Here is a 16,478-nt window from a genome sequence, read left to right as displayed (position 1 = left end):
TTTGGGTGTCCAGGTTATGTGTGAAGGGGAAAGGAGAACTGGTCATGCCCCAGGATCCTATCATCAATAGCTGTGGAACCACATCAGTACACATGGGTTCAGAGTCTGATGGTGTGGGGAATAATGTTAACCAGAGTAGCCTTATCCCGGTTCTTGTTCTTGTTCTCTTTCTTCTTTGCAGCCTTTAGTGACTGGGATTCTTGCATGGACCTATCTGTGATGAGCAATGGGACAGATGAAGAGTGGGCAGCCCTGGGACCCATAGATCATTTTTCCTTCAACCATTGGCTGGAATCTGATCTGTGGGTTTCCAGAGAGAAGTGTCTCAAGAGGGAGCCCTGTCACCGGGAGATGCTATTCCTCCAGCCAGGGTATGGTAGTGGTTCCCAAAGATGGTGTCGTGAGAACCACAAGAGAGGAGGAGGATGGAAGAATTGGTCTCAATGAAACGAGGCGGAAGTATTGGCTGTGCCTTTCACATAATTTGATGTCATCAACAAGGTGCTTTTTATGTGCCTCAGTCAATGACGTACAGTCAATAGATTTATATTCCTGTATTTTCTTTCTTTTTTTTTCTGGAAGACTTGTGAATGTGAAGGATGGTGTTCCTTGTAGCTAACACACAAAGGTGGTTGTTGACAAGGAGTACTCTCATGGAGTAACTGTCTGCAGTTATCACATTTTGGGCCTTTCATACAGCTGGATGACATGTGACCAAAACGGAAGCATCAAATGCACCTCATGGGTAGTGAGACATAAGGTTTCAAGTCACAGCTGTATCAATGACTGACTACTTCTGCAAGGGCATTTCCTTCAAAGGCTATGATAAAGGCACTTGTATCTATTCTATTGTCCTTGCAACCTTCATGGATGTGTCGGACAAAATGTATGCCTTGCCACTCAAAATTAGCGTGTAGCTCCTCATCTGTCTGGAGTGTAATGTCTCGTTACAAGATGATTCGTCAGACCGTATTCAAAGTCTTCTGTGGCGAAATGGTTATCAGTATAACACACAAATGTTCACATGACTGAAGAGTTGCAGATTGTGCATTGGAAGAGGCTATAACCAATGGCCATCCATTGCACATTTTCCTAATGATTCAACTTCTCCAAATTTATCTTCAATATGTTCCACAAAAAATAAAGGTTTTATTGCAATAAAATTATCTCCTTCAGTTTGAGTACATACTAAATATTAAAAACTGTTCCACTCCTAGATACCTGGCTTGGCCCTTTTGCCATGGGATATCCAGGGCAGAGAGAGCAGTGAGGTTGTAATTCTCCACACTGAAATTTCAATTTCTATGTGAAGAGACAGCCAGATCAGAATGGCTGTTTTTCTGGAGGAATTTAATATGTTTCAACACGTTTCATACATTCATCAAGGGCTCTCCCCATGAGCACCACCCAGCCGCAGCACAGGCCATCTGAAATGATAGCCCCTGTCTTAAATCTTGATGGCCCATGATGACAGGGATCTCCTTGGCATGCATGGGGAGCCAGTAGCTCAGCATCAGCAGTGTGATCCTTGCATTGTCAGTGGACCCAACCAAAAGAGTATGCAATGATCCCACTACATCGGATGAATACTTTGTTGGCTTTAAAGCACAAGTAAGAGCCTACGCAGGTATAGTGTGCAGGTGATCTTTAACAATGCATGCAGTAGGCACTATTTAAAAGTGTCCTTCCACAGTCATTCCACACTAAAGAAACATTTGGAAAATGAAGGTCAAACCCAAAGTGGACCACATATTACTTCAGCCAAAAGCTGGCGAATGAAAGAATATTCCAAGAAAGGAAGGCAGACCCTACGGAATAGCGAGGTCAATATCAAAGGCTGCCATCATGAGAAAGAGAGCAAGAGAAGGAAGGTTAGTCAGAGACAAGGGATTGCAGCATATGAAAGGAAGGAGGTGCTGCAAAAGTTTGGTGCCCAGTGCTCATATGCATGAAAAAGCTGTAAGCCCCCTGAGGGGAAAGAGTCTCTCTCTAGTCCCAAAGCCCTACCAGCAGTCCAGCTAGTGCAATGTCTGTGTGTAGGGAGTTAAAAAAAAGGGGGGGTACAATGTTGAGCATCTCCTCATAAGCATCACATTTCTGTAGTCAATACTTAGTGGCACTTGAGATGACGTAAAGAGCAACACCACTGTATGATGCATGACTGTAAACGAATGATTTCGGGATATGAATTACAGTATACCCCGTGGCAATCCCACGGGGTGGGGGGTTGGCAAACGTCTGGAGAATGTGACCTGGCACCACATGTCATGCCAACAGTGCAGTATGAAGGAGGTGGAGTTATTGTATGGAGTGTTTTTCATGGTTAGATTGTGATCCCTTTATTGTGCTTAATAATATGCTAAATGCAGACAGATATGAACACATTTTACGGCATGGTGTACTGCATACAATAGAAGAACTGACTTCACTCCAAAACCCAGCATCCAACAGCAAAAATGGGCTGACATCCCTCCACAGACAGACACACACATTCCTAAAAGTGTCCCCCGCAGAGTTCAAGCCATCATAAAAGTGAAGGGTGGACACACTCCATACTGGTGTCCACCAGTAAGTGTCTAGATACTTTTGATCAGCTAGTGTGAGTGAGTTTTCAAAAACTGCTTGTTTATTAAACAAGAATACAACCATTTTGTTTGCACTGGGTAAACGTAGGTTATAGCATCAAACTTTTTCCAGACATAACTCTTACTTTTGAGGAAAAAATTTGCAGTTACATTCACTGCATCACTTATTTTTGTCTTATATCCTCTGCAGTCTTACAAAACACAGCTTTGTTACTGGTTATCTGATCCTAAGAGTCAGTCATTTTTGCCTGTCAGTGACACAATACAACAGCAAGATCACACACTCAACTTTCTTGCTATGTCATCGCTTTATACCTCTGCATGCTTTAGCATGAAGTAACGAGTCAACAAGCATGAGGTGACTGCAGCACCACAATTCTCAGACTTACCATACCCATGGGAATATAATAGGAAGGAAGGAAGATAGTAAAGCACAGACAAAACAGTAACACTTTATTTCTAATGTATGCAACCCTCGACTTTAGATCTGAACTCCATCCAATTCTGATCTCAAGTACCCAACAGGATGAGCGTTCCTTCCTTTGTTGACATGATTAGATAGCACTTGGCCATTTTCTCTGTTGGTTAGACTTGCAAGTCAATCTATAGAGCAGTGATACTCAAATTGTGGTTGGCGTAGCACTGGGACTCTGCACAGGCTCCGCCAAAACAATATCAATTTTAAGCATAAAGCACATCAAGTCTTGTCATAGTCGCAAATGAGGCGACAAGCAGTATAATAAATCTACAATAATGCTATGATCACAAACTATAAACAAAACAATTTAGCTTGTATGAATAAGTATGTCACAACCTGATACTCCCTCCCTACTTCTCCCCTCCCCCTTCTCTCTAACTCCATCTCTCACTCATCCACTGTGTCTCGAACCTCCTCAAAGTGGCTTGTCGCATTGCTATTTATGCTCACCGCCCGTAGCTACATAGATCCACAAAGCACAAACTACAGTTCCTACTCGAGCTGTGACTGCAATGCAGAGTTCAATTTGACATCCGCTCACCGCACTCGGATCACAGAGTATTTAATTTGTATTTGTTATTGACTATAGCTGTAAAAGACAATATCTTGTGGTTATATTATTCTATGTTTGTCACATTTTAAAAAGACAGAATGGAGCCTTGGTTTAAAGGTGTTACAATAAAATCCTGTATTGTGAGTTCAAAAGCAGTCCGTCCTGAAGATGCAGCATCAATTTCAAAAATTTTTGATGAAGCCCATGAGATTTGAGAAGATGATGTAACAACTTTGTTTCAAACCAAGGTGTATCTAATGACTGGCTAAAAGGGAAAAAATGAAAGTATGGTGAATTTTACATCAATATCAGATTTGCTGATTCTCTCAGCTCACCTCTCTGCATGTTATGTAGAAAATTACTTCTGAATAGTTCCAGAGTACCACTAAGATGTGCTGACATTAAGAAATTACACACCCATTTTGCAAAGACAAGAATGAAGGATCTTTTTATATGCAAGAAAGAACAACTATTAAGAAGTTAAAAACACTATGAAATGTGAGACCCAAATTGAGAATGAAAAACCCATACAGCCATTATATATCGTCAGCTATCACACTGCACAAGTGGCCAAAGCACACACTATCACTGAAAATTTAATAAAACCATGTATGGCAGACATAAAACAATGTATGCTTGAGAAAAAATCTAAAGAGCATCTTTCTACAGTACCACTTCTGACTGACACTGTTTTGCATTGAATTAATGATCTTGCAGGACATATAAAATAACAATTATTTGGTCACCTTCTACACAACAAATTTGTCTTGCAAATGTGTGAGTCAACTAATGTTGCTGGACTGGTGATCTTGCTGATAATTGTGTGATATCAAAATAAACATTCAAGTAAAGAAGACATGTTTATGTGTGCATTGCTGCCAACTATAACTACAGGAAAATAATTCTTTAACACAATTAACAATATTTTTTAAACAAAGCATCTTTAGTGGAATGATTGTGTTGATATTTGTACAAATGGAGCCAAGGCAATGACTAATAAAACACCAGGAGTGATATCACTGATAAAATGTAAAGTGCCAAACTGTTGTCCTAGCCGTGGCACCCTGCACAGCCAAGCACTCCCAATACAGAAGATGGCACTACATCTAAAACTGGTTATTGATGAGCAATAAAAATAAATAATTACATTAAATCATGCCGTCTTCAGTGCCAACTGCTTTTAGTATTGTGTGAAAATTATGGTAGCTAGCTTTATTGGCAGATATACTTGGAAAAATCAATAAATAAAATCTATCTTTAAAAGGAAAGAAGACAATATTTTCAATAGTAATAAAAAAATAACCACCTTCAAAATAAGTCAGCTATTTGGATTGATTATGTTGGCAAGAGAGAACTAGGACACTTTATTGGCCTGAATGTGTTCATTAGTGAGACAACAGAATTACCATATGCAATATTTGAAGAATTCATCCAATTCTCTGTGATATGTGCACCACCAATTTAGTATTGGAGGGCAGCATGGAGGGTAAAAATCGTAGGGGGAGACCAAGAGATGAATACACTAAGCAGATTCAGAAGGATGTAGGTTGCAGTAGGTACTGGGAGATGAAGAAACTTGCACAGGATAGAGTAGCATGGAGAGCTGCATCAAACCAGTCTCAGGACTGAAAACCACAACAACAACAACAACAACAACAACAACATGTGCACCTTTGCCAACATATTTTCCTGAAGAGCAGAACATAAAACTGAAAAGCCTTTTGTATCAAATTTGCAGAAGCCAGAAAATATGTCAAACGACATTTATGAATCATTTTTTAGAAATGACATCAGATTCAAGAATGGAATCATTGTTTAAAACAATGTGAATTGATTATTTTTGGTGCAGAGTTTGTGATGAATATTCACAACTTGCCGCATAGGCTCCGACTGTTCATTTCCTATTTCCAACCACATACTTGAGTGAAACAGGATTCTCAGAATATGCGGTTACGAAGACAAAATAACACAGTAAACTGGAGGCTTATAACCTGACATGCGTCTCAAACTCTCTCCTATCAAGTGTGATGTTAAACAGTTGGTTATAAATAAAAAGCAACTTCATATCTCCCATTAAATGGAATCAATTTACAGTGGAATCAATACAGTGTTATTTTGTGTATTGTATTAATGTGATATGGGTTGTTTTTTATATTGTTGTATAACTCAGTAGCTTATAATGTACCTATTTCTGTATGATTTTCATTACATGATTATCATTAACTAATGAACATAAAGCCAATTTTTGCTTATTTTAGGACTTCATAAAATATTTAGTCTTTCCAAAGGGTTCCATTGCTAAAAAAGTTTGATGGCCACTGTTATTGAGTATTTAGAGTAGATATTTGTGGCATTGTGGAATGTCGGATCCCTTAATTGAGCAGGTGGGTTAGAAAATTTATAAAAGAAAATGGATAGGGTTAAGTTACATAAAGCGGGAATTAGTGAAGTTCACTGACAGGAGGAACAGGACTTCTGGTCAGGTGAATATAGGGTTATAAATACAAAGTCAAAGAGGGTTAGTATAGGAGTAGGTTTAGTAATGAACAAAAAAATAGGAAAGCGGAAAACATACTATGAATAGCATAGTGAATATGAACAGCATAATGATAACATTAGTATAGCCAAAATATACACGTAGCCCACACCCACCACAGTGTACAAATTTATATGCCAACTAGCTCCCCAGACAAGGAGAAGATTGAGAAAATGTATGACGAGATAAAAGAAATTATTCAGTTAGTTAAGGAAGACAAAAATTTAAGTCGTGGAGGACTGGAAGTCGATAGCAGGAAATGGAAGACATGGAAAAGTAGTAGGTGAATATGGAATGGGAGTAAGGAATGAAAGAGAAAGAAACCTGGTAGAATTTTACACACAGCATAATTTAATCATCGCTAACACTTGGTTTAAGAATCATGAAAGAAGTTTGTATACATGGAAGAGACCTGGAGACACAGGAAGGTTTCAGACTGATTATATAATGGTAAGACAGAAATTTTGGAACCAGATTTTAAATTGCAGGCATTTCCAGGGGCAGATGTGGACTCTGATCACAATTTATTGGTTACGAACTGCAGATTAAAACTAAGAAATTGCAAAAAGGCAGGACTTTAAGGACATGGAACCTGGATAAACTGAAAGAATCTAGAAGAACAGGAAAAAGGAATATGGTAGAAGAAGAATGGGTAGCTCTGAGAGATGAAATAGTCAAGGCAGCAGAGGATCCAGTAGATAAAAGATGAGGGCTCGTAGAAATTCTTCGGTAACACAAGAGATACTGCATTTAATTGACGAAAGCAAAAAATATAAAAATGCAATAAATGAAGCAGCCAAAAGGAATACAAACATCTAAAAAATGGGATCGACAGGAAGTTCAAAATGGCTAAGTAGGATTGGTTAGAGGACGACTGTAAGGATGTAGAAGCACATATCACTAGGGATACACCAGAAGCCGCTTACAGGGAAACTAAAGATATCTATGGCGAAAAGAGAACCACCTGCATGAATATCATGCGCTCAGATGGAAAGCCATCCTAAGCAATGAAGGGAAAGCAGAAAAGTGGAAGGAGTATACAGAGGGTCTATACAAGGGAGATGTACCTGAGGGTCATATGATACTGCGTGAGGACTTCGATAAAGCACTGAAAGACTTATATTGAAACAAGGCCCTAGGAGTAGACAACATCCTGTTAGAGCTACTGATAGCCTTGGGAGAGCCAGCCATGACTACAGTCTTCCATTTGGTGAGCAATATGTTTGAGACAGCTGAAATATCCTCAGACTTTAAGAAGGATATAATAATTCCAATTCCAAAGACAGCAGGTACTGACAGATATAATAATTCCAATTCCAAAGACAGCAGGTACTGACAGATGTGAAAATTATTGAACTATCAGTATAGTAAGTCATGGTTGCAAAATACTAACACGAATCCTTTACGGAAGAATGGAAAAGCTGGTAGAAGCCAACCTCGAGAAGGATCAGGTGGATTAAGGAGAAATGTAGGAGCATGTGAGGCAAGACTGACCCTACGACTTCTCACAGAAAGTACGTTAAGGAAAGGCAGACCTATGTTTCTAGCATTTGTAGACTTAGAGAAAGCTTGCAACAATGCTGACTGGAATGCTCTCTTTCAAATTCTAAAGATGGCAAGGGTAAAATACAGGGTGGGAAAGGCTATTTACAATTTGCACAGAAACCAGATGGCAGTTATAAGAGTCGAGGGGTATGAAAGGGAAGTAGCGGTTGGGAAGGGAGTGAGACACGGTTGTAGCCTATTGCCAATGTTATTCAATCTGTATATTGAGCAAGCAGTAAAGGAAACAGAAGAAAAATGTGAAGCAGGAATTAAAGTCCAGGGAAAAGGAATAAAAACTTTGAGGTTTACTGATGACATTGTAATTCTGTCAGACAGCAAAGGACTTGGAAGAGCAGTTGAACGGAATGGACAGTGTGTTGAAAAGAGGATATAATCGAATTAAATCATGCAATGGTGAGGGAATTAGGTTAGAAAAAGAGACACAAAGTAGTGGATGATTTTTGCTATTTGGGAAGCAAAATAACTAATGATACGATTTTGTCATATGATGACATGGTTGGAGACCGTGGATGTTATTTGAAGGCAAATGTTGATGGTGTTGAGACAACAGCCACAAATTTATTTTAACTGGTAACGGTACCTTTTGAAAAAAGGAACTAAAATTAAATTTGTGGCTCGTTGCTGTCTCAACACCATTAACTGATGATGATCGAAGTAGGGAGGATATAAAATGTAGACTGGCAATGGTAAGAAAAGCATTTCTGAAGAAGAGAAACTTGTTAACATCAAGTACAGATTTAAGTGACAGGAAGTCATTTCTGAAAACATTTGTATGGAGTGTAGGCATGTAGGAAAGTGACATGGATGATAAATACTTAAAAAAAAAGAAAGAGAACAGAAGCTTTTGAAATGGTGTGCTACAGAAGAAGATTAGGTGGGTACACCTTCTAACTAATGAGGTGGTACTGAATAGAATTGGGGAGAAGAGAAATTTGTGGCACAACCTGACTAGAAGAAGGGATCGGCTGATATGACACATTCTGAGGCATCAAGGGCTCACCAATTTGGTACTGGAGGGAGGTTGATGGTGAGACGGGAGGGGGGGGGGAGGTGTAAAAATCATGGAGGGAGGCCAAGAAATGAATATAGTAAGCAGATTCAGAAGGACGTAGGTTGCAGTAGTTACTCAGAGATGAAGAGACTTGCACAGGATTTTCACTCTGCAGCAGAATGTGCACTTGTATGAAATATTCTGGCAGATAAAAACTGTGTGCTGGACTGAGACTTACTTGGGATCTAGTTAGGAGATGAGGTCTGGCAGAAGTAAAGCTGTAAGGACAGGTCATGAGTTGTGTTGGGTAGCTCAGTTGATAGAGAGAGCACTTGCCCACGAAAGGCAAAAAGTCCCGAATTTGAGTATCGGTCTGGCACATAGTTTTAATCTTTCTGGAAGTTCTAGATATTTGTTCCTTCAATCAATCTCATCTGCTCTAACATCTCACAAGGAGATACAGAACAGTATAAAATGCAGTAAATTTTTCATGTTGTAATCATTGATTTCACTGGTGGTAATATCCAAGAATGACTCATCATCCAATGCTTGTGTTAATTTCCAGGTGCATTTACAATTGTTAAGTGATATTTACTGCAATATTACCACATGTCTGTGTTGCACTATTTATCTTAAGGAGAGTCATTTTCAGAGAGTATATCTGCTGAAGCAAACACTGGATGCTGGGGTCCCTTAAACATAATGTCCCAAGAGGAATGGTCATATTCAGGAATATGACAGGAATGATCATTTTAAGGAAAAAAAGTCTAGTAAACATGGGCTCTAATATCCATACTTTAAAAACTAATGAGCGCGGGTGCGCACGCACGCACGCACACAATAGAACAGAGAATTAACTAGCTTTCGAGCCCTGGCTCTTCTTCTTCTTCTTCTTCTTCTTCTTCTTCACACATACAAATATACAGACACCCAAATGACTATCAGCCATGGCAACACTGATTAAGAAAGCTGTTGTCTGGGCTGGTGGATGTGAGGAGGGGCTAGGCAAGGACGTATAATGGAAGGAGGAGGTAGCAGGATAGTGCAGGGATGCAGCAGTAAAGACAAGACGACTCAGTAGTTACCCAAGATGAAGAGAGTTCTGAAGGGGTATAGCATGTAAAGAGCTCTAGAGAGAAGAGGGTGGAGGAAGAAGAACACAGTCTTGACAGAAAAGGAATGGTGTATACAATAACAAAAAAGAAAGAATACGTGAGGCAGTGGAAAAAAAGGTTAGTGGAAATTTAGGCCAGAGGGACTGCAAGGACGCAGCATATTCCGATGAGACAATTCCCACCCGCCTAGTTCAGAGAAACAGTGTTGGAAGGGAATACTCAAATGGTATGCACAGTGAAACAGCTGTTGCTAATCATTGCATATTGTTAGCAGCATGTTCGGCAACTGGATGGTTGAGTTTGCAGTTGGCCACAGGTTGGCAGTGGCCATTCATGGAAGCAGACAGTTGGTTACTGTTGTGTCTAGGAATCCTGCATACTCAGTTCACTAGACAAACAATCGAACAACTCTTATTAATGAGTTTTATTACAACGAGACAAGTAAAAATACTTAACTTTGATCTGAGAATTCTTGTAGTCCTTTACACACGATCATCCACAAGTGCAATTACACAGATATGTCGCAGGCAAAGGGCGACATACAAAATAATCAGTCTTCTTCAGAACACAAACACAAGTAACACTTCTGGTCCTAGTGACAACTACTAACAAAAGTCTGTCAACTGAACTGCAGTGACTGCTGGTCTCTAACTGTGTTACGAAGATATTGCTAATGATGAGGTTACGATGCATCGGCTAACGAAGTGGCTAACTTTGAAGCTGGTACCAAAGTGAGTGCCAACTGTTGGGTGCAGTGCTTATGTCGTCTTCAACAAGGGGCCGTTGCTGTTGCATTGTCGTCCTGGAGCGAGGTCGGTAAGCTGACCTCTGCTCACAGCCTTCTCTTCTCTGGGATTCCTGACTGGTGTGCCAGTGCTGACTTTACGCTGTTAACAGTTACCTATCACGTACACATAAGACTGCACCTTGGTTGATATACAACAAAGCTTCTTTCACATTTGGCCTTACATTTTATTGGGTAGGATATGTCTGCGACTGTACTGCAGCAGTAGACGGCCACTAAACTGCAATCTCGACTGTCTAGTTGCTGAATCTGTTGTGCATCTCAACACAAAAGATGAACAGCTGCTTCACTACACATCCCATTTGGGTACTCCTTTAAAGCCCAAGTTTCTCTGAACTATGCTGGTGAGTATTCTCTCTCCAGTATATCCTGCATCCTCACAATCCCCCTGGCCTAAATCTCAGCCAACCTGTCTCTCACTGCCTCATCTCGTCTTTTCTTATGTCACTGTTCATATCATAGCTTCCCTATCCATATTATGTACTGCTCTCTAATAATCAGTGTTGTTGCGGCCTTGGTAGTGTGCGTTTGGGTACCTGTGTGTTTGTATTTGTGAATGTGTGTACTATCTGCCAGCAGAAGAGACAGGGCTCAAACACAAGTTCATTCTGTGTTCTGTTAAGCGTGCATATGCACCATACATCAGCCCGCTAAAGGTGAATGGTTGCCTCTCCTTTATTTTTCATATTTTTACTTCCAGGAATTTCTGAATGTGTTATGAAGTGCTCACGACTAAAATGGAAAGTACGGATAGTCCGTAGGAGAGCATTTAATGAATGGCCAAACCTAACACAATTTGACTCAGTCAAGATGCCCCAGGGGAGACTTGTATATGAATGTTTCACTTCAACAGTTATTCACTTTATTAACAAATATACAATTTTGTATACCTCGGTTCAGCAAGATTTTTGCTCTCTAATATGCACAATTGTCTACCACTGCAACAAACAGATGTTGCTGAACGGAACACAGAGCTTACAGTAATAAACAATTGGTGCTGCTGTCTCACCACCATCTCAGTAATCCTAGATTCAGCACACAACAAATCCAGCCATTTCTGACTGAAATACCAAGTTGTATGCCATTTAGCACCAATCAAGGCTGAATTTACCTTGTACATTACTATGGGCATGGAGAGAATTTCCTCAGTATACTTAAATCTGAACTAAAGCATTAATAAATGTCTTGTTAGCATAACAATTGTGAGCAGTGGAAAGGGCAAGCTTAAAATTATAATGGGCACTACTTTTCAATCAGTACGAAGAGTGAGCTACTACAAATGCTTGTAATTATAATAAATTACGGCAATATATAATATGGTATCAAAGTAATGTACTCACCTGCTGTGAATGTGCATGTTCCAAAAGACGACGTGCTTTATCTGCTTCCTGGCATGCAGCAGTATAGCGGCCCTCAAAGGATGCTTCTATTTCCTGCAGCGAGTGTAATTTTTTTCGAAGAGTGTCAATTTCCAGCTGATAAGTGCTCATTTTTTCTTGGGCAGCTAAGAGCTATCAACAAGAGATGTGGCTGTTACACACTTTAATTATTAAGCCTGACATAAAATAATTGCAGGTTTTAAATCTACTCTTCTAATCAGCCACAGCTTTCAGATAAAAGTAAGATTAGATTAGAGTTTAATTTCACACTGAAGATGAAGCAATGAGAGAAGGAAACTAGTCCTGTCCTTTTACAAAGGAAATACTACTTTTGTACATTATTCCTGTGCTGCATCCTGTATTAGAAAATGGGTCTTAAAGTCATACGCTTCCTTCTGCAAGGAAATATTAGTTGTATTAAACACGTGTGTACTGAATATTTTATTAGAAAATAGGTCTTAGGTTCATATGCTGCCTCCTACAGTATTGCTTATTAATAGGTCTGAGTACCTAGTTTAATAACAATTAAGTGGCGTCCTTATGAAAACAAGCACACGTATGGGTAATATTGTGTAGCAACCCTTCTGCATTGTGTTTGAACTGTAAGGACTATCTGAATAAGGATAAAAATTTGCTTCAGTGAGTACAGTGTACAGTTAGATTTGGTGGTAGCAGCTAATTTGCAAGTGCGAATACACAAAGTATCATTGTAAACAATGCATAAATACAGAGAAAACAAAACTTGTAAGTAATTATTTGCCTAGAAGTAAAGATTTGTTAACTTTTAACAATGTTTTATTGTTAACTTTTATTGAAACTGAGCCTGTCCCTTGTCGCCTTGCACTTAAAACAACAACAAGAAGAGAAAATGGTCATGTAAAGAAGAAAGAAAGAGGATCACAGAACTTACCAACACAAACAAGTAAAAACTGTCATTGAGTCACAAGTTTTCAAAATAGCCTGAACAAAAAAGTAGTGGAGGGGATAAATGGGGAATATAAGGAGGGAGAAATGTTACAAGGTGTACAACTTTGCTTCCGCTGTTTGCCGATAGGTGGCAACAATGGTAAGTAGCAGTCAAAAGAAATGCATCGCAGACGTCGGGCAGTTAGATTGGACCTCGGTCAACATAACCTCATTCAAAATTCTCATCATTTGGGGGAGGGGATATCCCGGCCATGCTTCCACATTGTCGATGGCCAAACCGAATATTCATGGCTCCAAGATCGTGCTCTGCTCTCTGGTGGGACCAGCTCGGCGTCATGTACTATGTGGCGTTAAAACCAATTGAAACAATCACAGCTGCTCATTATCGAATGCAATTAATGTGTTTGAGCAGAGCATTAAAAGACAAATGACTGGAATACAGCGAGAGGCACGATAAAGTGATTTTGCAGCATGACAACGTTCGACCCCACATTGCAAAAGAGGTCAAAACATACTTGGAAATGTTAAAATGGGAAGTCCTACCCCATCCGCCGTATTCTCCAGACATTGCTCCCTCTGACTATCGCCTGTCTAGATTAATGGCGCATAGACTGGCCGAAATTACACAATTGGATCGATTCGTGGATCACTTCAAAATATGAATAATTTTTTTGACGCGGGATTTGTACACTGCCCGAAAGGTGGGAGAAAGTAGTGGCCAGTGATGGAAAATACTTTGAATGATACATGTGTAACCAATTTGTTTCATTAAAGCCCCAAATGTTGGGGAAAAACTGCAGAAGCATTTTGTACACCTTGTACAAAGAGAGGCAAGATTATGATAAAAAGGAAGGGAACATGTTTCTTGTATTGATTAATATTGAAGTAGGATATTTCTTGCAGAAAGTTTAGGATTACAGCAGACATGATATGGTCACAATTGCAGCCTGACAATTCCCAGTTTGAAAATTCCAGCTGTCACGAATATTCAACATATATTGGAGCGCACCACAGGCCCCATGGTTATTATTATTAAATCACATAATATATCACTTCAATTAATTCCTTGAAAGCAAACATTGGTTTACTAGGATGAGAACAGAGAAGATCATGCATACAAAGCTGGTAAATCCTGGGTGAAATCTTATCAGTTGACAGAACAGATAATTACTCATTTTGTGGACAGTAGATAAGCACTTGAAACAAGAACTGGGACTTGGTAGCTTATTATATGGTTACAAAAGTTCTATTACGTTGTAGAAAGAATGCCTAAATAACTATTTACGAATACAAATCTAAACTTCAAAACTATTAAATGACAAGAAGTATATATAAAAAAACTCATTATTTGGTGATTATCTGTTGTTGAACAGGGTTCTCAGTCATCTATATCTGTTTGAAGAACATTTGCATCTTTCTGCTAGTTTTATGTCGCTGAACTCGATTCCAATTTTGGCTGTAGGTAAATTCCCAAGTGGAAGATTTTCATGTCTACAAACAGGTCAAAAATTTAAATATTTTCGGGCATAAAGGTACATTTCAATCCAAAGTCAACATAGTTCCCTTAGTGGCTTAACAAAGCTGACAGTCAAATACAAACATGCTGTCCTTTGAAAAATTGTTACTTTGTGCGAGTTCCTGGCCTTTGCCAGCCTGTTTCTTAAAATATCTGCCCAATTTTTTTTCTAGTGTTTGACTGTAGATGTCCTCTTGTTGTTAGGAGCACTATTTGGAAGTTAAATTTTTAGGATAATGTAAACCTCTACTTATAGTGTTTATATTCTTTTTTAAAAAATTACTGTAAATAATGTTTACTAAACAGTGCACTTCATTACAGGAACTTTTACAAATTTCGTACACTAAAGGTACCAAGTCATTGAGGAATTGTGATCACATGAGTATTCTCAAAAAAGAAAAAAAAAAAGTAATTGTATTCAACTCTTCTTACAAAGTTACCATAGGCCAAATCCAAAATCGTGCTTCCAATTCCTACCTGCTTTTCAAGGCCTTCTTTCTGAGTTTTTACGAAAACCATATCTGTTCTCAACTGATGAATTAATGATTTCTCTGATTCCAGTCTCTGTTGCCAAATCATCCTCTCTTCACTCAGAGTTGTTTGTAATTCTACCATCCTACGTTGCTCTTGACGAACAATGGCTTCCAGCTTAGCACATTTCTCCTATTATAAATTGAATACTGATGTTAATTATAACGATTTCATGATACTGCACAAGTATTTATTAATAATGCAATTTTTGTAACTAGCAATTATTTTATAACTAGTATTATTTCTTATAATGAACACACACACACACACACACACACACACACACACACACACACGTTAAAATGGTGGTAGAATGTTTAAGCAGATTGTGTCCTGTGCTGAAAATCGTTTTTTGGTGCAAGTACAACAGGCAGTGTACTAAAGTTTGAAGTTTTTTCCAAGAAGATCAGGTTTTTATAACTGACCTACAGATTACAATAACAGTACTATATAAACATATGCTTTCTCCACACTTCTACAGTTGCAACTAAATCAACATAAACACTGAATTAATGAGCTAAGATTAGAAGTTCATTTAGTTATTTAACCATCTAATTATTATTATTATTATACAAATTTGGCCGTTAAAGACCGTGAAAACAGTTATTTCTTGCACTTCTGGGAAGTCTTCTTTCTCTCAGTCCACACTTCTTTCATTCTTGCGCTGAAGGCGGCTTTTCTCTCTTCAGACCATTTAGTTCCACAAGTCGTCTTAATTTTCACACCGAAACCCGTGAATGAATTCAGTTTTTTTCTAAAAAGGTTTCTGTTAAATATTATTTCTTGATCTATGTCCATTTCTTTTAGATCTCTTTCTGTGTTGATAAACCATAAATTTTTATTTTTTAGATTTGCGATGTACGAAAATATTTGTTTTGTAAGCCTATTCGGTTTCATCCTCATGATGTGAGCATAAATGGAGCATCTTCTTTTTCTAATTTCGTCTGTAATTTTGCTGCACTTCGTATACACTTCTTTGTTGCTTTTTAGTCTGTATACAGGCTTGCCTTGATCATCTGTTATTTTCCTGTGTCCAAGAATTGTCCTCACAATTCTTCTTTCACGATTTTCTATCTGTTCTGCGTATGTAAAATTTGCCAGTGTTTCTGATGCATATAGTATCTGCGGTCTAATGACAGTCTGGTAGTGTCTGAGTTTAATGTTTTTGGATATACATTTTTTTGAATACATTAGTCTGCAGTAGTGAGTTGCTGTCTCTAGTTTTTGTATTCTAGCCCTGCAGGCTGGATGACCTTTTGCCACAGGCTGAATTAGTTCACCAAGATATTTAACCCTCTTAGTGCCAAATACGATCTGATCGTGATCCAGATTTTCGGCGAAAAATGCCAGTAACGATCTGATCGTGATGCCTTTCTCATTCATTTTTTCCGCGCTTGAAGGCAAAGTTGTTAGTATTTCCTAGCGAATGAGAAAGGCATCACGATCAGATCGTTACTGGCATTTTTCGCCGAAAATCTGGATCACGATCAGATCGT

At 38.8% G+C, this 16,478-nt stretch overlaps 1 protein-coding gene across 1 annotated transcript in view; it reads right to left on the bottom strand.

Moving 5' to 3' along the window:
• The window catches only part of LOC126154495 (A-kinase anchor protein 9-like), a 510,657-nt gene that overhangs the window by 67,055 nt on the left and 427,124 nt on the right, over window positions 1-16,478 (bottom strand). Inside the window, exons 45-46 of the mRNA XM_049916148.1 lie at window positions 14,929-15,114; window positions 11,970-12,140 (exon numbers count right to left, since the gene is read on the bottom strand). Of these exons, the coding sequence (XP_049772105.1) occupies window positions 11,970-12,140; window positions 14,929-15,114 (357 nt within the window). The remainder of the gene's footprint in view (window positions 1-11,969; window positions 12,141-14,928; window positions 15,115-16,478) is intronic.

Source organism: Schistocerca cancellata, chromosome 2, assembly GCF_023864275.1.
Source record: "Schistocerca cancellata isolate TAMUIC-IGC-003103 chromosome 2, iqSchCanc2.1, whole genome shotgun sequence".
In the NCBI taxonomy this organism is placed as follows: Eukaryota; Metazoa; Arthropoda; class Insecta; order Orthoptera; family Acrididae; genus Schistocerca; species Schistocerca cancellata.
Note: the sequence above shows the minus strand (reverse complement) of the source record. Positions and strands in the feature narration are given on the sequence as shown.